Below are 23,012 nucleotides of genomic sequence, written 5' to 3' on the forward strand. Positions count from 1 at the left end.
ATGCGGTGCAACCACTTGGGTTTGACATACCCGAATCAGAAAACAAGTATGTAAACTCTAGAAGGAGCCCCACAAGCATGGTACCAACATATAGATACTTTATTTGTAAGTATTGGCCTTTTTTAAATCTTCTCAAATGCAAATTTGTATATTTTCTTTAAGTAATGTAGGTACATGATCATTGTCCTCCTATAGGTGGATGATGTCATTATGATGAGACCATGAAGAGAAGATCTGGCATGATACAATATATGTTGAGTTCATAGTTTGAAAGGACAGACCTTGGGCTTATGTATTTCTATTTGGGGTATTTGGGGATTGAGGTCTGGCAAGAGTCACACAAAATCTTCATTTCTTAGCAAACTATGCAAGAGAAATTATGCAGGTATTTGGCTGTGACTACAAGCTAGTGGTTACTCCCATGGAGGTTGATGCAAAGATTTCTATGGAAGATACCTCTTCACTTGTGGATATGGAGTACAGAAAGTTGTTCGAGAGTTTGGTCTTTCTGCACTTGTGGATATGGAGTACAGAAAGTTATTGGGGAGTTTGATCTTTTTATACAATACATGGCCTGACAACTTTGCAGTTGGTGTCCTTAGCATGTTTTCAAATTGGCCTCGAGAGAACCACTAGAAAGTAGGGCTGATGTGCAGGTTTTAAAGTACCATTGGGTATGACATCACTCAAAAATTAAGCAATTCCTTGACTAGATTTTGTGACTTAGATTTGGGTAGGAGATTGTGATAGTAGAAAATATGGATCCACCCTTACGTGGCCCATGTTGAGCCTCGATACTATATATAGACTAGTTTGACAACCTTAGTTGATCATCAGCGTCATTGTGTTTAGGCACTCTTATAAGCAAGAAATTCTCCGCCTAGCGTCTGTCTAGATCACCATCAAACCTCACTTGAAGCACATAGGTGGATAGACAACCATTGGTTTGTAATCAATGTTTGTAAGCAATAAAATGTTGCTTATTCTCCACTTCTTTCTCCAATTTAGTGCTTTGTATTATGTTGATCATGCTTTTGTTAATGTGTTTTCTGAACTCCATGGAAAGCTTCCCCTGAAAAAATCATGAAAAAAGGATAAATATATGTAGTTCAAGAAAATCTGATACCATATCTTTTATATAATTTTCAAAATTCAATAAAACTTTAGTAAATATTTTTAAAAGAGTAATAAAATTTAGGGTTTATATAACATACATTTATGTAATTCATTAAATCTTGTAAAATTAACCAACTTTATAAAATTAAGGTTTATTTAACAGTGCATTTAGGTATCATTGTATCATATTGAATAATATATTAAATCTTGTGAAATTAGCTAAGTTTATAAATTATGTATTATTAAGATTAACGTGATCAAATGGCACTCATATTATGTAAATGCCAATAGGTGCCCAATGTTTGTAGAAAGTGTGAAGGTTAATAAAACCTCAATAAATATTACTAATAAATTCACCGTGAGAAAGAGATTGAAGATCTTTCCACCCACAACCTTCTAGGTATTGGCATGTTTTGCTTGGATAAATGGCAAGAGAAGCACACTAGATTTATTAGCAATCCCACCGCCTCATTGAAGGTGCCTTTTGTAAGCTTGTAGATGTTATTGCTTGGGTTCCATAACGCTTTGAGTAGGCTCGTTTTTGACTATCCTATATAAAAAGAGCTATTGAAACAAAAATCCCATAATGTACATCAGGTTTTTATTTCAAAGGGACCCTTAATACGCTAATCCGATGTGTTGCATTGAGTTTTCTTCTCCGAGGCCTCTTTTTTTAACAAATTAAAATATGGAGTGTATTTTTCCCTCTTTAAGGGCCTTGAAACTCAAACCTAATGTGATGCATTAGCTTTGCATTTCATGGAAACTTTTTTTCAAAATAAGTTAGTTGAGAAAGTGACACCTAAGCCTAAGAAAGTGTGGAGAAAAATGTAAGCCACAAAATTGAACCAAGAGAGTCTGCACAATCTTCAGATCATCCTATCTTACCTATCCCTTTGCAAAACCCACAAATACGCGTAGAAGTGGTACCCTTTTCTGACCGATTAGTTAAAGGATGATTGACAGGGAAATTGGTGGATCCACACAGTGTGTTGATTCATGGACAAAACTAGAGGTGGTCTCCTTGTCCATAAACTTAAGAAGGCTACTCAAGATTGCTCCTAGTTGTAGGAGACAACTCACCAAGAATTGGTAAGAAGAGTGCATATATAGTTAGAATGGCAGATGATAGATTAAACCCTAAGTCTAGGAAAGCAAAAGATGTACAAATAGTGGATCTTTTCTTAGGCCTCCTTTTTCTGATGCATACTCTTTATTTCTAATGCATATCTTCTCACATCTATGGGAGCATCCTGGTGATAAATGGTGCCATTGTGCCACAATAGAATATCCACTGAGGCCCCTGATGCAAGGGCTTTGAATCTCCCGGAGAAGAACCCCTCTTGACATGGAAGCGAGGCCATCCATCCCATGAATGTTCCAAGAAATTATCCACTTTACTATGCACTGGCTGAATGTGAGCCAGGTGATCATGCCCTCAATGAAGGGTCAATCAGACCTAGCCCTAATGTGGGTATACTCGAGGCTCCATCCATATCAACGTCAGAGGGACTACCACATGTGACAACACAAACACGCCTAGATGGTGTCTTCAAAGCCTCAAGACCTACCTAGACGGGCTCTTCAAAGCATTACCACTCTCAAAGTCATCAAATGTACAAGTGCACTACACTAATTAAGAGGACCCTTATGTCCCCCCCCCCCCTCTCCAACCAAAAAAAAAAAAAAAAAAAAACCTAGATAAGATAACTATATGTGAAATTACCAGCACATATTTAATGTAATAATGTAAAGTTTTTCCCTATATTACCAGCACATCTTTAATCGAATAATGTAAAGCTTTTCCCTATAGGAACTATAATCGTTAGGTTAATCGCTTCTCCAATTGCATATACATGTACTTTATGTTCCAAGCTTGTGTTTACATAGGTCCACAAGTTCACTGTGTACTAAACTTCAAGTTTCTTTCAAGGTGATAAATTATTGAAGTACAAGTACTTTTTACAAAATGTTGCCCAGAATCCCACCCTTTAGTCGTATATGAATGTACGAGGTTAAAAAATAATTACCATAGCACTTTAAAGGGAAACACCATAAAAATTTGTTGATTTTAGCACTTTTAAAAGAGCAGATGCTTGATGACTGTAGGCAGGTTACAGATATATCCCTATGACCATGCCAAGGGCAGAGGGTTGAATGGGTAATCTATTGATGGTTGGGCCAAGATGGGCCCCGCCAATGACAGGTGCAAAGGTATCTGTAACCAGCCTTAAGTTGATAATGTGATACAGAGTGAAAACATGACATTTTATTTATATTAAACTTGAATACTATACATGACAAAAATCCTGGACAAAATCAAACCACAGGCGATTCTTTAAACCGTCTCATGACCTGATTCCACTTCCCAATTTAAAACTCGTTATTTTTGGAGCTGAAGGACTTTGAAGAAGCTGCACAAGACTAGTTGGATCATCCACAGGCGCATGGCAAGTGAAATTCTGACAAACATACGCCATGGCTTTGCCTGCTGGACATTTCTGAGCCATTGAAAGTACTGCTGGGTTGTGCACCAGCCAAAACTCCCCATCCTCCGTACTGCTAGGATCAATGGGAATGATCTGCCAAAAATGACAGATTGTGTGTTCAAGACTTGTGGTTAAAAGCAAGCAACTTGCCTCACTGAACAGGAATATCTCTCGAGCAAATACGTGCTTGCAGTCTGTGTGCATGTGCATGCACATGCACGTCCACATGAGAGAGAGAGAGAGAGAGAGAGAGAGGAGGAGGGGGGATTTTGTGACTCACCCTTAGTGTGCAGAGAAGTAAGAGAAAAGGGGTAGTATCTCTAGAGATGAGTCTTACAATTCATAGCCAAGCCAGCAGACCACATATAATACAGAGCTGCAAGGAATGTGACTTGAACCCGAGATCTCTCAACTAGGAGCTTGATGCGTAGACTGCCATGCCAGCACTCCACAAAAAGAACAAAAGGAAAGGGGGGGTGGGGGGAGAGAGTTTGGATGATGAAAACTTAAGAAAATGGAACTAGGAATTGGAAGCATGAACTCACAACTTTGTCTGGGTCATACGATGTATGGCATGCACTGAGGAGATCTTGAAACTTGGGCGAGCGCTTTGGTCCAGCTATCACAATTTGGTGCTTGGTTGGGACACCCAGCAAATCGGCTGCGCAACACATCAATGGAACAGCCACTGGTAGCTCTTTCATCCTTGTCTCAAAAACAGCCTGCCTCAGAGAGTTTAGCATCAAAATGCCTTGCCCATTAGTACAAGGGCCCATCACAACCACTCCACATGGATGGGCAGTATTCTAGCTTACCAATAAGTGCTCTGCAGTTCTGCGGAAATATTCAGCCTGATCACCATATACAAGTAACGAGAGGCGAATAAGGTTGATTGCCGAGACCGAATTTGGTGAAGGCTCTGCTCCATCATAATCATCCTTCACCCGGAACAGTATGGAAGGATCCCCCTCTGGGGTACTATAGTACCCTCCACCCGCTTTGTCCAAAAATAGGGTATCCTGCACAACAACTATCCATGTCAATGGGGACATTTTTTTAACAGACAAATTTGCAATCAGGAAAACATCAAACATAAAAGTATTTAAATGAGAGAATTTCGTGTGTGTGTGTGTGTGTGTGTGTGTGTGTGTGTGTGTGTGTGTGTGTGTGAGAGAGAGAAAGAAAGAAAGAAAGCTGTATTAACATCTACTAGAGGCCGAACTCGACCTATGAGACAAATCAACGTACAATTGTCAATGTCTTCTGGATGTCCAAAAAAAAAAGGACAAAATGAACATAAAATAAACTATGAAAGTACTGAGCTAGTGGGGGGGTGTGATGGATGGAGCACTATTGCTAGAGGCTCAGTATGCAACCTATATGCGTAGGGTATACAAGAATGCAATGCAGATCTGTCTAGCTCCAACCAGTACCATAATGGGGGTGTAATATGTGATACATAGGCAATGGCGAGGCAAAAATACCTCGGAGCATGATCTCCGGGTGTGAGTGTAAGTGAGCTAGCCGCTCCTGGATATGGTGCTGATGTCGAGACTGTATCTCTGTGATCTCCCTCTGATGTAGTCTGCGAGTCTGGTAGCCTGGTTCTCTCGGTCTCCGTCTAGCTCGAAGTTCCGCAACGCGCTGAAGTGTAACCCCCTCTTGTGTCAAGGTAGGCACTGGGATAGATCTCTGGAAGAAATCAGTGAGCTGGAGCTGTCGCCCACCTCTCCTTGTGTTATGAGTCCGTAGCAGTATCTCTCTGTGGCGCTGTGTCTCTAGCACGAACTGGCCAAATCTGCACTAGTCTGCGGACTCCATGATCTGGTAGAGTGAGGGATGTCCACTAAAGATGGTGGTGTATCTCTCTCTAATGACACTATATGCTCTGCATCTGCATACATAATGTTCCTCACTCTCAACCTCCTCTTGGCATAGACTGCATATCCTCTCTGCTCTGGGGATCCATGCTACCCTACCTGCCTCAATCTCAAGCTGGTGTGATGGCACTCTGAGCTGGCCAATCGCCACTCGGGCACTGTGAGGCATGTACACATCCATGTATCCAGGTCTCTGTATGAATCCATCTGCTGAGATACGCATAAACTGATCTCTGTAGTATAGCATCTTCGACAGTAGAGGCTGACTGGGTGTAATCCAAGTCTTTTGAGTGTATCGCTGCCATAAATCCTGTTCCTCTCACTGTGAGAGAGCTGGATGTGTGGTGCATGCATATCATATTGGAAAGGTGGTAGGTGATCTATGTCAAGACCATGCTGAGTGAGCCACTGTATCATCTGTGAATACCATGATCTCCTATATCCACTCTCTGCGAGCTGCCTGGACGCCTCAAAAGCTCTATGTGAGAGTCGATCTGATGGCATATCTCTGATCCTCTGTATGAAGCAGATCGTTTGGAAGAGGGCCTCTACTAGCATAGGAGGTGCAGTAAACTCCGTCCAGACAATGTCATGTGGGACGGAGGGTTTGCTGCGGATCATCCGTGAGAGCATGAGAATCTGAGGCCTCTCTATCTGAGACCATGTGGAGGTGGCGAGCCCACGTGCCCATACTGCTGCAGCATACATCAAAGTAGGGGTGACTAGTGTGTCAAGCAACCACCCCTTCGTGCGGGGCTCCTGGAAGTGTGCCTGGTGACACTGTCTCTCTAGCATGGCCAGAGCTACATACCCTCGTGTGAGTCTATCCCTGGCTGCCTGTGCCATAGTAAATCTTCCTGGCAGAGTCGTAAATGTAATCCCCAGGTACACATATGAGTCTACCACCTCTACCTGTCCTCTTGCTAGTATGAAGATGGCCTGTCGTCGAACCGGCCCTGAGGTGTGGAAAATCATGGCCTTGGTTTTCCCAAGGTTCATTGTAAGCCCCCTTTGTGTGCAAAAGTCATCGAGTGCATGGAGATGGTGCTGTAGTCCCATTTGCGACTGAGAGACCAGAATAATATCATCTGCATATAGCATAGTGTGGACTGTGGTACTTGAGACGTCTACCCCGTCCCCACCACCGTGACCAATGAAGTCAGCCACCTCATCGATGTATAGCCCAAATAGTGTAGCAGAGAGTGGGCATCCTTGCTTCACACCCATGGTGCTAGCAATAACATCAGATAGCCCCCGGAGGCATCGTATGCGCCCGAGGACTTGCTCATATAAAGCATAGATGCCCCAAACCATCTCTGATGGGATCCCCAATGACTGTAGGCGCTGGAAGAGTCTCTCTCGTGGCACCGTGTCAAATGCTTTGCGGAAATCCACAAAGCAGCAGTAGAGAGAGAGATAGAGATTAAGCGTCTACTAAAGACCCAATGGGCCTATGAGGCAAAAGTGATACAATAATGTCCATGGCATATCTCATCATGGAACGGAAAGTAAAATAGAACAAATCAAAACTCTCTCATTGGAGTGATACAAATTGTCCATGAAAACCTCATCATGGAATATGAGGAACATGGAACACAAGAGAAACATTAGGCCCCAATAGATGTTGTACTGTAACATGCAGTGGAAGTATTCGTAATTTGAGGATTCTGTCATACTCTAGGCGATGAGGTCTTGAATGCTGATTATGATCTGAATGAATAAATGGATGATATGCTGAGCTATTTATATAGACATGGGGTGCTGGTCGGCTGGCTACAGGGCTGACCGACTGCACTTGTCCAAGAAAAATATATAAATGATGTAAAAAATGCCCAATAAATGCTGAAAATATGGGAATAATATTGGATAAATACTAATGGCTGCTAGATGATATCTGAAGGCTTTTGCAATGGTCTAGATGGCCTACATGCATATGGAATGAATGCTATGCATAAATGCACACATGTCCTGATGCAAACTCTAAGGCTTCTACTGACTCTACATGCATGAATGCATCTCTTCAAGTGGGTTAAGGGACTTGGACTGACTAAGTGACTGTCTAAGGCTGAGAAAGACCTACGTAGCTCGTGCCTGACTTACCCTGGACTAAGGATTACAATGGGGTCACAGCGTACAACAATTATCATCCTAAAAAGGTACTAATAATGTACAATGTTGCATTGATGATGATGAGCCATCTTGTCACCATGCACTACAGTGCAAAGTGCATGTGAAATGTACCTCTCTCCAAAAGAGATTAATGCCTACAAAATACCCAAAGACCCAAAGTTTCTATGAGACCCAAAATGATGCATATGATCCAAGAATAAATAGGATGACAAAAACGCATTAAAATGGTCTTCCGGCCTTGCTGGTGACATTCTAGCAAGCAATGGCTCAACAAAACACTACTTAAAAAGTTCAACCATTAGCATCAGGTAAATCCATAGGCACATAATCATGTTCAATAACATCACATGCAAAAATCAAGTACGAAGAAACACCCTTCTTCATAGTTTATTGATTTGAATGTTGGATACAAGCATAGAGGTGTGGTTGTTGAATGAAGAGTTATATCTTTAGACGAATAGATATGACCCTTAGATGACGACCCATGTGATGGGATGTGACCCTTCACTGGTGTCCTTACAGTAAATCAAGGATTAAGGATGAATTAGAAAGAGATTAATCACAAATCGTGACATTCCCTCCCGCTTAAAATAAGATCGAGGTTTATATACGTGACTATTGTTGCTGAAAGAACTCTCGAAGGTAAAATTCCAAGTATTGTTGTAGAACTTCATTACATTACCAAGTTGAACCTGACTCAATTAAATCTTTTCATAGTACCAAGAAGTCTGTAACAATCCTCTGTCAAGTTTCTTACTGTCGAACATCAAGAATTAGAATCGTGTGCTAATCTTCGATCTCGGGAACATGAGCTGGAACATCTGGTATAGGCAAATCTCCTTGAACCTATTTCTTGATCCACAATAAGTTGAATTTTTTCCCATATGAAAGCAATAAATCCAACCTATAACTCAAGGGAGAATCTCCTTAAACCTATTTCTTGATCCACGATAAGTTGAATTTTTTTCCCATATGAAGGCAATAAATCCAACCTATAACTCAAGGAAGAATTCTTCTTAACAATCAGAAAAGGACCATAGTAACATGGTCCTAACTTTGAAAAGTTTGATTTCACTGTCTTGTAGCAATAATGAAGAGCGACGAACAAAAGAACCATATCACCTACTTGAACTTCATCATGTTGGTGATGTCAATTAGTTGTTCGATGATACTGTTTCTGAACCCAAATCATCTGATCTTGAACTTGAAGAATAATGTTTTACATTTCTTGAACTAATTGATCCGCTAATGCCAGCTTGTGTTGAAGAACATAAGCAGTGGCTTGAAAAGGAGTCATACTAGTTGTATTTGTGAGCGCACACACTAATAGGGAGTGTTCACACACATCAATAAGAGCTTCGAAATACCCAACGCACCCTCCTTCGGACCAAAGGTGGAGATGCTTGAGAAGACCTTCAATAGCCAATACAATTTGGACTCTAGACTGCAACGCATGTTACAAAAGATCATAGTGTGCCAACACCTGAAACTCTCATGTCAGGCTTGATATAAGAGCTTGACCACACATGGTTCTTCCTACATCATTTTCTCAAAGTAATCCCCCTTGAATCTAAGTAGGGATATGTTGTAAACAAGGATTTCGGGGGACATCCTGGACATGGAGCCCTTGACTCATACAAGAATAGTTAGAAAGCCCACACGTAATCTTCATCATCAAGAGAAAGATCATTCATCACTGTGAGAATCTTATCCGGTGTGTCATAGATGTCTCTGCTACATCTTCGCCTTCGTCTTCTACTACCAAAGTTACATGATCTTCAAATTGCTCCTTGGCCATTCCCTTGTCCAAGCTTTCTACAGTAAGTGCATTTTTTGGTTCTCCGGAAGGTCATGTCTGGGGACTTTGACTTGATGGTGTGGTGTGACGAGGCGAGAATTCGAATTCTCGCTTTCCGGGAGTTGATCAAACCCAACCCTAATTGCTCGGATAGCAACCAATGCACATTGCTGAGTGATAAGGTGGTTTTTTTTTTTTTTGGTGTGTGTGTGGTGGGGGGGGGAGGGGGGGGGGGGGGGGGGGGGGGGGGGGGGGCGCAACCACACACGTGGCCTATAGTGCCAAGTGGACTCACCACCACTATAAGTCAGAAAGGCACCATGACCCCAAATCCTCATGAAAGCCTCGCAACACTTCCCCATACAATCAGAGCCACCCTGAAGCTTCCCCCACTCTCCATAGAGGGTATGAATGATATCAAGCCAGATACTCCATATGGACTCCGCTAACAGGGTGAGGGTGCCCTCCATGGCATCGCTAGAGCAAGCTCTCCAAATGTGCCAAGCCGCAATACTATTGAAACTCTCCCATCTCTAGCTGAAACCAGGAGTCCAATGATCAGTGGATGGAGCTAGAACTAGCACTGCAAAATACAAAGATGAGAGACCTGCAAGGCAAGTCCCCCACCCTCCTCATATGCCATGGTGGCCTCGGTTTTAGGGGACAAAGAAACTATGTGGGAGGGGGCCCAATCCATAGTGAAAGTGCAGAGAATCCGCTGCCAAACCTGTTGAGCCTTCAAGTAGTCCCAAAGGCAATGACGCTCGGACTCTTGGAGATGGCCACACCTCGAACAAACTACTGCCCTAACTCCTATGAAGTGCCAACCGCCAGGCTCCTGTGCGCTAGCTGCACAGAAAAAGAGTGATCTTTCACAGATGAGAACTGTCCCACAACCTCTCCCAGAAATCTGAGAGAAAGTGAGGGAGCCCTAAGGCTGCTAGTGCCTTGCTAGTACTGAAGTGGCTTCAATCTCAGGCATATAAATCATGCAGCCTAGCCGTGTGGTGTAAGCAAAGAAAGGGGTGATGGGAGCCTCCTCACTCTCATAGGGATCATGCCATGTCCACTCCCCGAGGTTCCACTGGAGTCATGTGAGAGGGCGACCCTCCTGAATCCATAACTGCCAGAATCTCTCTCTGGCCGCCTTGGCCAGTGGAGGGTCTATGTGCCATTTATGTGCATGGAAACCAATCACCCTCACCCCTTGCAAGGTGCATCCACTGAAATCCTCCGAAAGGGGCTCTGCTCTCTCAAGTATGGCATGTGGTCCGATAGAGAAGTACGGCGGAGCTCTCATCGACGCCATGAACGGCCACAAGTATGACATGCCTGGTAAACACTCCCAACCACTGCGGGGGGTGGGAAGGGAAGGGGGGGTGGGTTGGGGGTTTTCTAGGATCGGGGCCAGCCACTCCCCACAATACGTGCGACAACACGTGACCATTGGGCAAACGGACCAAGGGGTTCCAAATCAAAGGTTGACGGAGGTGCTCCTCGGATGCAACTAGAGTGGACTACTGAAGGGCCAGCCTGAGGTGATCCCAAGCGTGCAAGAGGCTGGCTGCAAATTTGTCCTCAAATGCAGGGCTAAAGCCACAAGCCCACATCTCCATGAAAATCCAACTCGTACTCTCCTCCCAAAACCGGGATGCAAGTGGAGATCTTGGCAAGGAGTCGGTCCTTCCACAGCTCGTCACCCAAAAGAAGACCACGAACTATCAACTTGCCCTAAAGGACGCGGCTTTGAATAGAGGGGTCAATGATGCCCAAGCTATTGGAAGAACAAACCCCACCAACTGCCGCGTGGTAGGGGGCCTATCCCATATATGCTAATGAAGTTAAGAGTCCTAAGGGTTCATATGCGCAAAGGTTCAAGGGTCCTCTTCCATCCCCCGACATTTATGTGGACTGAGGGAATGCTGAGGTGGGGGGAGCCTGTGTCGGTGGGCATGCGTTGATCACTGTGGTTTTTTGAGTCTTGTGCACCTTGTCCGTCCGACCCAACAGTGGTATCAGAGCAGGTTGGTGCTCATGCTTGCGTGGGCGGTTGCGTCTCCTCATGAAGTCTTGCTCTCTCGACATGTGTGCAATACCTGCAAATATTGGTATTGGCTGCCGACCTTGCCGTAGTACAGCTGCTTGCGGGAGGGAAGGTAGATCTTGTCTCTCTACCCTAGGGAAATCTAGAAAGAGGCCAGTTCCCGGAGGACAGGGTGACGTAGAACCCTCTGCATGTAGGCTTCCTGTTCGTAACCAGGCAGGTTTCCACACGCCCCTCTCACTTTAGTGAGCACGGACCCTCCCCCTTTCAAGCTGGCCCCATTTAGGCCGGAGTAAAGGAGGGTTTTAAGAAGGTTTTTGGGTATATCATCTCCCCATTTAGAAAAGATGTGGGCCCAGAAGGTGCGGAACGGTACGCCTCCCACGTGCGAGGGGCCGCAACCTCCCCTGTGAGCCCCACGTATATGCCCATGTGGCAGGCCACCATGTCTAGCTCCTCCAAGGCTAAGCCTTGGGGGAGGAGGTGTCTCCCCATTATGGCCTTGAGTACCCTTTTGAAATCCCTACGTATGCTAGCTATGGTGCCCGACCCTATCCCGTATCGGGGTATAAGCCTAGGATAATTGGCCTAAATAGCATGTAGCAAGTGTGGGCTGGCATGCCGGATGCGCGATTGGCTGGCGAGGCCGTTGATGGGGCCGGCATGCCGGATGCGATTGGCAGGCAGGCCTTGTTGACGGAGGTTTGGGTGCCGGGTGGTGGTGTGTATCGCCATAGCTGGCCGCTGGTGTCGAGGGCGGGTATCGGAAGAACAAACGCCACCAGTTGCCACATGGCAGGGGGCCTATCCCATATATGCTAATGAAGTTAAGAGTCCTAAGGGTTCATATGCGCTAAGGTTCAAGGGTCCTATTCCATCCCCCCACATGTATGTGGACAGAGGGGATGTTGAGGTGGGGGGAGCCCGTGTTGGTGGGCATGCGTTGATGGTTGTGGCTTGTTGAGTCTTTTGTGCCTTGTTTGTCTGACCCAACACAAACCCCCCTTGAGTCGTGGCTGAATGATCACTCTCCAAGCCACCTTGGCCCGGGCAGGCCTCCCATTCGCTACTAGCCCAAAGAAAGTTGCACATCAACCGCTGAACATCACCAATGCAAGCCCAAGAGAAGGCCCAACAAGAGGTAATGTACCACATGGTGTCGAGAAGAACCTGGTTCGCCACCACCACGACCCGGCCAGCTAAGGAAAGCCAAGCTAAACTCCAGTACAACAGCTTTTTCTGAATACTCAGAAGAAGAGGGGCTAGCTACTACTCCGAAGAAATATCCATACTAACCTGGCATCCAAAATAACGAACTATCCAAGATAATGAACTGGAGTCTTGAGATTCACTCAAAAGCCTCAAGTAGCCTCCAAGTGAGGGCAGGCGCTCAGCCAACCCAAAATCCACATGACTTGTGCCAGTTAATCTATGATAGAAGATCTCTATCGCCTCAACGAATCTCTGGAGATCCCCCTCATCTCCGGATAGGTATGCCGCTATGTCATTGGCAAACTTTGAATCAAGCACCTCCTGCGTAGCGCACGGATGGGAAGATGTAGCCCTTGAAGCCTTGTCTCCTGAGTGGAGAGAAAACTGCACATGGCCTTGGCAACACACAAAAATAGAGGTGCCAATGGACAACCCTGTCGGACCGAGTGAGAAAGGATCTGTCGTCTCTGGCTCCGTGAATGAGAACCTGGTTGTAAGAAAGGATATGTCGTCTCTGGCTCCCTGAATGAGAACCTCGCTGTGAGAAGCCGAATAGAGCCCAGAAACACCTTGGACCCATTCCTCGAGAAGAAGAGTCCACCCTGACATAGGCCTTCTAATAAACAAGAAGGAGAACTATAAGATCCTGCTCCTTCAACTTGGCCGAAGCGGTCGCCTCCCAAAAAGTGAAGATGATGTTCACAATGCTTTGATCCTAGACGAAACCCGCCTGTGTGCCATGAATCAAATCGGGGAGAAAAGGCTGCAGTCGTTGGCTCATGGCTTTGGCTAGGATTTTGTAGGCAGTCCCTAGGAGGGTGATGGGCCTCCACTACCAAATCTCCAATCTTTCACCACCCTCCTTGGTAATCAAACGAATCAATCCCTTTGACAGCCTCTCCAGCATGGAGTCCGTGGTCATAATCTCATCTTAAAGCTGCCTTCCATGAGATCCCAATGCCAAAGAAATAAAGAAACCGGAAGCCCATCTTCTCCCCTCCCCAGGGGCATTTGCCCCTGGGAAGTGCTTTCAGAGCCTTTGCAAGCTTCTCTGAAGTAAAGGGTGTCAATAGAAAAGTCCAGAGAGCGGGGGGGACCACCTCTCTCGTGTGTTGCCACACCCCTCACAGACATCCAACACCTGAGAGAATAGGGGGACACCCGTGAGAAGAGAGCTGCAGAAATTTGTGGCAATGGCTCACACCCAAGGGGATCCTCAACTATGAATCCATCTAGGCCTCGCAACGTGCGGATACAAAGACATCTTGGCTGACCTTGTCACCTACTTGTATCCAAAATTAGGCTTTAGCATGGTATCTGTACTCCACTCTCCACTCCTCAATGGAACTAAGCTCTATACAGACTAAAGCCAATTGGGCCACAATCCACACGTATCTAGGGTACTCTCTTGAAGCCGTTGTAAGGAGGCTAGGCTCCAACGGACGCTTCCATCACGTGCACAAGGTAGTGCCATGTCTAATTCTTGATCATATCCCTTGTTACGCAACAGTTAGACCTAGTCGGCAGCATCATATGGACAGTCAGCAACATGAAGACCCCACACATGAGAAGCATCGCATTTCATGTTACATTTTCCTCAGTCATGGATATCCAAAATAGGTTGACAGCATCATCAGTGCCAACCAGTATTCTAGAAGATTATATGAAGAAGTAGCATGTTAGTTCATTGATGATCTTTCTCCCTTTCAAAGGTTGGTCATAAGTAGTCAGTAGCCCTTTTGGGAAGGCCTATGACCAAGCATACATTTAACCTTTTCCTATGTACATAATACACATTGAAAGCCAGTCTATCTGTCTCTCTTCTCTCATGTGTTTATTGTTAATGTTCCTACAGGGTGCTTAAGGGCTATGATTAAGGCATGAAGGCTTTTGCTATAATGCATTGCTATCGAAGCTGCAAGTTGTGACCAATTTGGCTACCCAAAAGTGAGAGCATTCCGTGGATGGTAAAATTGCGGTCAGGAAAAACCACCCAGGCCTCCACAATGTCAGGAGAGACATCGGCAGAAAGCTACAAAGAAGATATGGAAGGAGAGATCTACAGAGGAGATACCACCACTACAAAAACGCTTCCGCAAAGCAATGAAGACTTCATGAAACAAAATAGATTGTTAGTGAAGAAGTGGCCAAAGAAAAAAATAAAGCTGAGGCGGCGGCTGAAAAAGCCAAGGAAGCAGCTGAAAGCCAAAAGAGCTCTTAGAATTGGAAAGATTGTTCCTCATCATGGAGCAACAAAGGCAAAAAGAAGATGCCAAAAAGGCGGAAGAACGACGGGCCAAAGAAATATATATACCGTCATAAGGCCAGATGAATCTGAACTTATGAATAATTTTAAAAGAAGGAAGAAAATCACCAAAAAACAAACAAAATTTTTAATAAATTAAAAAAAAGCTTAATAGAGACACCTGAGAAAAAATAATAGTAATAATAACTTGCAAAAATAGACAAATACATAACTAAACCACACACGCCCACATACACACAAACAAATTCTTTATTGAACCACAACAAAAGAATTTCTAACAAACAAGCTAAATTTTTAATAACTAATTAGCAAAAACAAACTTTAAATGACTAATTCACTAAAACAAAACAAGTAAAGACAAGAATACAAAAAAGTGTGAACGACGGAAGAACGATGGGCCAAAGAAGCTCAATGTGAGGATGAAAGGATACCAAACGCAAGGCTGAAGAAGAACAAAGACACGCAAACCAAACAACCCGAGAAAGGCTTGAACATGAAGCGATGCAACTCCAGAACCAACAGTTGATTGTAGCCGCTATGCAGGCAAACATGATGTCTCTTCCCCCTACACTGGCATACCAAGGACTGAGTTTTTCCACCACCCCAATCACCATCGTCATACGAGCTCAACCAAACTTTAGTAAGTATGATGGTAAGTGTGGTCATGCTGTAGTCATGCAATTCATTCATCAATTTGTAGCATATTTTCCATTGGCTAAGATTTCAGATCCTCAAGATCGCGTCCACCTAGCGGCAACTCACCTTTCCACGGCGAGGCGGTTACCTAGTGGCAGCATTGGTTGAGTCTACATACAAACCCGATCACAGGGGCTCCTCAATATGTATGGGAAACGCCTTCGTGTCCGATCTCAAAAAAATGGTTTCTACCTCCCCAATATACCAACCTTGAGGATGCGTTCTCTCCCAAAATGGGTCTCCCCTCCTGACATAGAGCAAGCACGTCAGCACAGTAGCTAGGTATCTCCAAGGAGGATAAATTGAAACAGTTCATTAGATGTTTGGATACTAACATTAGGTTTATTGTACGTAATTTTGAGCCACAGTCCTATGACAAGGCTCTCACTCTTGCTCAGAATCAGGAAATGATGTTGAACGGAGGTAAGCCCAAATAGATCCAAGCTAGATCCAAACCCCAACAATAGTCATCCACCACCCAACAGTCATCATCTCAAGGGGAGAAGGGAGGCAAAGATTTGACCCCAATAATACTCCCCAAAGATCCCCCAGGTGCCTTTACTATGCCAGTCACTACCTATATAAAGCCATCAACCCCCATATCATATCTGGTGGAAACTGAAGCTGTTGCAGTTGTCTCAACAAGGGGGACCAAGGCCCCGATAGTACTCTGCAAATATCCCCAAAGAGCCCCCAGGCGCCTTTACTATGCCAGTCACTGCCTATATAAAGCCATCACATCCCATATCATATCTGGTGGAAACTAGAGCTCTTGCAGTTCTCTAAGGTGGGACCGAGGCACATAGTCAAAGGCTTTGTGGAAATCCACAAAGCAAAAATATGCAAGTTGTTTCCATGCCCTCGCCTCTTCTATGATGGCCCGTAGGGTAAAGATGTGATCAAGTGCGGAGTGGTTTTTCTTGAAGCCTGCTTGCCTTGATGCTCTTGAGAGGCTAGAAATCTGATCTCAAACTCTAGTACTACCCCATAAATCTTGGCCATTGTATGGCCAATCATGATGAGCATGTAACTATTCGGATCCATGGGATCTCTTGCTTTATAAATGGGAACAATGGTGTTTGTGGTCCACGTGGGGGGGAGCCTTCATGTCTAACCAATGGGATTTTTGAGACCAAGAGTGTTCCATGTAAACTGAAGATAAAAACATAAGAATAAAAACATAAAAAAGCCAAAGAAAATAGGCTTACTTACTACGTGGGTCCTATACGTCCAATGAGTAATAAGGCCACTAAAATTAGTGAGCGGATAAAAAAGGAAGAGAGGAAGGGAGATGCCAAAGGGGTACTTTTTTATGTTTTTTGCTAAGCCAAAATTCAAATACAAGACTTAAGGCCTTCCTTTCACAAAGGGAGGCCAAGAACAATGCACAATTCTATGGAAACTGGAATGAATCATGTTTACCTGAATATCTTGAAGTTCAAGCGCCCAAGAGAGCCATTTTGTTTGCCCTCCCGCTTCAAACAGGTCTAAAAGGCCCCCTATTAGGAAAGCATAGTCGTCCAAGAAACCTGGGGCCATGGAGGGCCCCTGCCGGAAGCTCCGTCTCAATTGTTTTGTGTTCTCATCAAAGAGCTTCTCCTTTAAAAATGCTGCGGCCATCTCCGCAATGTCCAAACAGTCAAGCAGCTGTGCAGCGGTGGAAGGAAATATTCCACCTATTAAAAATTGATGGAAAAAAAAACATGGTGCAAAAAAATAAAAAATAATGAGCATGATGATTCTTACATCAGATCCTGTGACTGGAAAATAGTATGAAGAACCTTTGGGTTCCGCCCTCAACATTCTAGAAGCCCTTGCAAAGGCCGACATGGCAAGCCCGTTCCATGCAACTATGACCTGCATGTTGGCATGATGGAAACCTAATCCATTTGGGAAAACAGACACTAGAATCATAACTTGGAAAACTAACCATAGTGAGTTTCAATGAATTGCTGAATTTAATTAATCCTTAAAAAGGGATCAATTAGGTGCAAGTGAGTTTCAATGGAGTGCTGGAGTTAAATAATACTTAGAGAGAGATTAATTACGTGCAATCTCATGTGGGCACAGTAGAAACCAAATCCATCACTTGGAAAAATGACCACTTGGCATGTCCCTGACCTACAATCTAACCATAGTCTAACCATAGTGAGTTTCAATAAAGTGCTTAAGTTAATTAGTCCTTAAAAAGGATCAATTAGGTGCAATCTTGTGTGATAAACTATTACAATCTAGCCATACTACATAGTCTAGCCATAGCAAGTTCCAATGAAGTGCTTAAGTTAATTAATCCTTAAAGAAAGATCAATTAGGTGTAATCTTGTGTGATGGACTATTACACTCGTTTAATCCCTAAGGACAAATTTATTTACATGCAATCTCATGTAATTAACAATAACATTAGTGCCTTGGAGCACTAAAGTTGATTAATCTTGAAGGAGGGATTACTTAGGTTCAAATTCATGTAATTAACAATTCCACTAGTGAGCTCTGGAATGCTGAAGTTAATCCCTACTTAGGAACAATTTCAACTAATGAACTATTATACTAGTGAACTTCAATGGAGTCGTAAGTGTTACATAATTAGGTGCAATCTCATGTAATTGATTATTAAACAAAACTCTACAAAAAGATATAAATGTCGTTAATCCAGATTAAAAATAAACCAAGTAACTATTAATAATCCAAGAGTAGAGACCTAAAAGCTTTCAAGTGGAGTCGTACCTTATCATCTAGGTGCGGACGTGGCCTTCTTGACCTGTAATCGAAGAGCTCTTTACGGCAAAACCCTAGAATTTTAGCACATTCATCTGGGGATTTATTGAAATTTGAGCACAACTCATCAAGTCCAATGCGCTCAATAAGGGCATTCTTCCCAACAAACTCTCCATGTGGATCACTGAGCCGTGAGAGATCACAATTCCCATTGCGTTTCACGAAATAATTTGTCATGAAAAGCTCTGCATTTTCCTTCCCCAGAACCTCTTCGATCTTGATTCCGAAAGAAATCATTGAGCAAAAAAAACACACAAGTTTGCAAGATGCATTCATGCACACACACACGCCCACCGCCAGGCCCAAACACACGCATGCACAAAATGTATATAAAGTTATGGAGTGTGAAGAATGCTAAGGAAAAACAAGGGAACTGCTTCCCTTACCTCCTGACTGGTCCACACATAAAAGGCACCCTCTTTTTTTCTTGCTGCTCCCTCTTTCTCAGCACTATCAGCATCTTCAGCTGAATAAATCCCACCTTCAGGGTGAAGCATGTCTCTCTTCAAGTAATCCAATATGTCTCGTGCCACATAAGCATAAGTCGGATTTTTTGTGATGCACAAAGCATCTAAGTAAGCATTTACTAGCTGCCCTTGATCATACAGCATCTTCTCAAAATGGGGCACTGTTGAAAATTCAGAACAAAGAGGTGATTAAGTGCTTAAAAACAAGCCTTAAGTATAATTATATGCTTTATACAAAATCTGTGATATTTTTGTAAAATATGACATGTATTTTATATATAAATATATATATTTATTTGATATATATATCACATTGTTATATAGGATACAGTAAATTTTGTATTTTATTTTATCTATTACTATCATGTGAATTGCAATGTATTTCACATTATACAAATACAACATATTTTTACATTTTCTATATTTGTTTTCATATTATATAGTAAAAAATTTACGCACTATGCTTTGCAAGATGTCATTATTTATGATTCTATATTATCATTATAACCCATTCTCATTTTTAGCTATTTAAATATTATAGATTGTTATAAGAGTGAGTGTGTGTGTGCTAAGAGTAAGCATTGAGTGAATAAGTGAGCTCTTAGAGTGAATGAGCAAGCGAACGGGTCTTAGGGTCAGCAAGCTGAGACTGAGATGAGAGAGAGAGAGAAAGAAAGAAAAGAATGAAAGATTTTATTAACGTCTTCCAAAAGACCGAACTCAGCCTATGAGACAAATCGGAGTACCTGTATGGAGAGAGAGAGAGAGAGAGAGAGAGAGAGAGAGAGAGTATTTACTTAATCACTTATTTATTTATATAATAGTAGTGGTTACAGACCGTGCCAGTATTCATCCACACTGTATCTGTGAAAACCACCCCCGACATGATCATGGATCCCTCCTTTTGCCATGCAGTGAAGAGTGTGTAACGCCATCTCTAGGGTCTTGGACGCAGCCGCCTCTTTTCCTGCTTGATTTAAACGCCTATAGTGGCGCATAACAACATATAATTCCACTGGTCGAGGGAACTTTGGTGGTCCTCCAAATCCACCTAACTTTGGGTCATAACCTTTGGTAAGCTGGGAAAAAAGAAAAAGAGAGAAAATTTGAACCTTGGGCAATGGTTCAACAAAAGCAGCTAATGATATCCCAGATTATTGGAGAGATCAATTGGCTGCATTCTATAAATGTATATGCATACATGCAAGGCCATTCACCCACCCACCCACCCACACGCACACATATGCATGCATGTACACAACCAGCTACCCAGCTCGATGCATTCCATAAATGTACAAGCATACATGCATGGCCGTTCACCCACCCATGCGTGCACAAACACACATGCATGTGGACAACTAGCTACCCAGCTCGATGCATAGCCACCACCCCCCCCCCCCCCCCCCCCCCACACACACACACACACATTCATCATGTAAAAGAGCCATTATGGTCCCCAAAAGGGATTTTTCCCCCTTTGTGGGACTTTGCCCCCTAACCACTCAACTACACTTTAATAATGTGTATGCATTAACAAACATATGTTGAAAAATGATTTATTTCATAAGCATTCTTTTGCTGACCTGGTTAGCGCACAATTCGACAGCTTGCTGTGGAAAACCTTGGGCAAGTTCAGGTGACGACGCAATTGCAGCTGTTGCCTCAGCAAGTTGTTGCACAACCTGCTCTCCATTTTGTCGAAGTGCATCTTTCTTCGTATCCCAAACTTCCTTCACGCGTCTGAAACAAAAATCAGATTTATTTAACAAGTGAAAGAATTCGCCAAATACTTGCATACATACATAAATAGCTGTATATACACAAGCGTGCGTGCGCGCGCGCGTGCGCGTGTTTTTGAGCGCATGTGTGTAGATACATATATATGCACAAATGCACGTACATTTATATGCATACTGTACATATAACCACACGGTTAGCCAACCTAATCCGGGGGCTAGGGGGCCCAGAGATTAGGAAAGCAGCCTGATTATAAGGCTCAAGGCTAATAAAAACTCATAAGTGAGTTATAAGTGAATAATCACATAGGTATACCTTATATTGGAAAAAGCTATGTAAGTTAGGGTTATGGGTGGAGTGGGTCATTGTATTGTTGTAGCCTTGTGCTATGATGTCAGTACCTAGGCCATGAGAATGCTAACCCACTCTTGCCAGTCCATATTTATTCAAACAACCTTCCATCGGTCCTTTAGGACGGGTCATAGTGGTATGGGACACTAGGGCCCCTTGGTTGGGTTTGTATGGATAGGAGCCTTGGCCCCTATGCTCGGGGGTGATCCAGCGTTCTCAGATCTACAATTGGGTGGTAAGCCTAAGTGTGATGTTACTAATTTGGATTATCCATGTGTTTATGTTGTGTTTAGGGGATCTTGGAGAGACAGTTGGTATCAAAGCAATCTTAAACCAACGAGAAAGGTGGTATGGTGCATGGAGCGAAGTTCTGAAAGCTTTCCAGCCCGCTTTCCTAAAGGTCCGCGCAAGATTCAAGTATTCTTCGTATGACTCGCTTTTGAATTTATGATTCATGCTGCACATGGAAAGGGTGTTGATGTTTGTGTTTGCATGAGTTATTGAAACCGGCCTCTGGTAGAAACCAAAGTGCGGTAGACTAGCAGTCACCCAAACACAGTTGTAGTCCAGCAAATAAGACAGACAAAAGGGAGCTAGAGTGCTCCTACACAAAAAGAAGAATGACACCTGTTGGTCCCAAAGCTCGGCGCCCCTTTCGGTATTTCTTTATTCACATTCAATGGAAGAGTTTAATTGAATACATCATGGCCATTCATGGCTTCTACATATGCATGTCCAAACTACTAGTCCTCTAGACCTCTTAGCATAGAGGTTTCACACAGCCCCATGTCCCAAAACACCACACTGTTATTCACCTCTAATCAACCAAGATAGTACATCCATGAGGCCTTGAATACGCATCAAACTGGCCCATGCACATAGCCAAAAACACAGCCATACATCAGCTCGTAATCTCTTCCAAAACATGCTAAGTTTACTCATGTTTCTGCCCTCTTAGGCTGCAAATCCCTCCTCTCACAAGGGACCAAGAGAGACACTCCCGAACAACCCACGAGCCGGAAGAAAGAGGAGTTTGAACCCGTGTGCGTCTGACACCGCCCACAAGCCTGTAAAAAGAGAGAGAAAAGAATAGTCAGCTTCCTCTGCACAGTAGCAGTCCACCGCCTTCCTTTTACTCTTCCTGCTGTCCACTGTCTTCCACGAGATAGAGAGAGAGAGAAGCGTGGAAATGGCCTGCAGTCCAGCCCACCTATTGGCAATAGCATGCCCAGCACTGTGCACCTTCTGTCCTGCCAGTCCGCCTCCTGCAATCCAGCCGGTCTCCTGCAGCCGTACCTGCTCACAAATGCTGCAGTCCGACTGGGTGCCCAAGGCGATAACCAGCCAGTCGCCTGTGTGCCTGTCTCCTGCCCCGCCCTTCACAAGAGTGTGACAGAGAGCCAATTCAGCGTGCAGTCCTGTGCATCCAGTCAAGCAGCCTTTCCCAACGAAAAAGCCAGCCCCCACATATGCTGCAGCCGCCTTTTTCCCAAAGAAAAAAAAGAGAGTTCCAAAAATAACGTGGGCTTCCCCTAAAAAGGGCCACGATTCCCTTCAAAAGGTTTTGAGAACCTTTGTCCCCTTGTCCCCTCCACACATGGGATTGTTTTAATAAAACCCTTGTCCCAAGTTTACTTTAATAAAACTCTTGCCCCAAGTATGAACATTAAAAATGTCTTGCTCACCGACCACCATGCTCACACTTATGCTGCACAAATTCACAGGGTCATGACAGTTATGATTGGTCCCGAGGGAGGAGAAGAGGCTGTGCGCTTGAAGTGTCCCCCCCCCCCCCCCCCCCCCCCCCCCCCCCCCCGCGGCCAAAAAAAAACAAACAAACAAACAAACAAACAAAAAACAAAAAAAACCCCATTTCTAGGCTTGGCCTTGGTTTGCGCATGGTTGATCGAGTGTTTTTTAAAGGCTTGCTAGCATCGACGTGGCACAAAAGAAATAAAAAAAGCAACACATCAAAGTTTTTTTTGTATTAGAAAAAACGTGGATAGATTATGCTCGTTTTTGGGTACGAAAGCATGAGTCTCATTTATAAA

At 43.8% G+C, this 23,012-nt stretch overlaps 1 protein-coding gene across 5 annotated transcripts in view; it reads right to left on the minus strand.

Moving 5' to 3' along the window:
* Positions 1–3,363: 3,363 nt before the first annotated feature.
* Positions 3,364–23,012, minus strand: part of LOC147617160 (catalytics) — a 112,364-nt gene continuing 92,715 nt past the window's right edge. For 2 of the 5 annotated variants that reach the window (XM_086776764.1, XM_086776768.1), the window contains 9 exons: positions 20,457–20,613; positions 19,712–19,952; positions 18,793–19,034; positions 18,356–18,622; positions 17,378–17,488; positions 17,054–17,278; positions 4,421–4,624; positions 4,151–4,327; positions 3,364–3,698 (listed from right to left, as the gene is read on the minus strand). In XM_086776764.1, coding sequence (XP_086632890.1) covers positions 3,465–3,698; positions 4,151–4,327; positions 4,421–4,624; positions 17,054–17,278; positions 17,378–17,488; positions 18,356–18,622; positions 18,793–19,034; positions 19,712–19,952; positions 20,457–20,613 — 1,858 coding nt within the window. In that variant the 3' untranslated portion in view covers positions 3,364–3,464. Of the gene's footprint in view, positions 3,699–3,942; positions 4,038–4,150; positions 4,328–4,420; positions 4,625–17,053; positions 17,279–17,377; positions 17,489–18,355; positions 18,623–18,792; positions 19,035–19,711; positions 19,953–20,456; positions 20,614–23,012 lie in introns of all 5 variants that reach the window. The other 3 variants (XM_086776766.1, XM_086776765.1, XM_086776767.1) reach the window with 3 other exon arrangements.

This window comes from Cibotium barometz, chromosome 37, assembly GCF_041138505.1.
Source record: "Cibotium barometz isolate CiBa-2024 chromosome 37, ASM4113850v1, whole genome shotgun sequence".
NCBI lineage: Eukaryota > Viridiplantae > Streptophyta > Polypodiopsida > Cyatheales > Cibotiaceae > Cibotium > Cibotium barometz.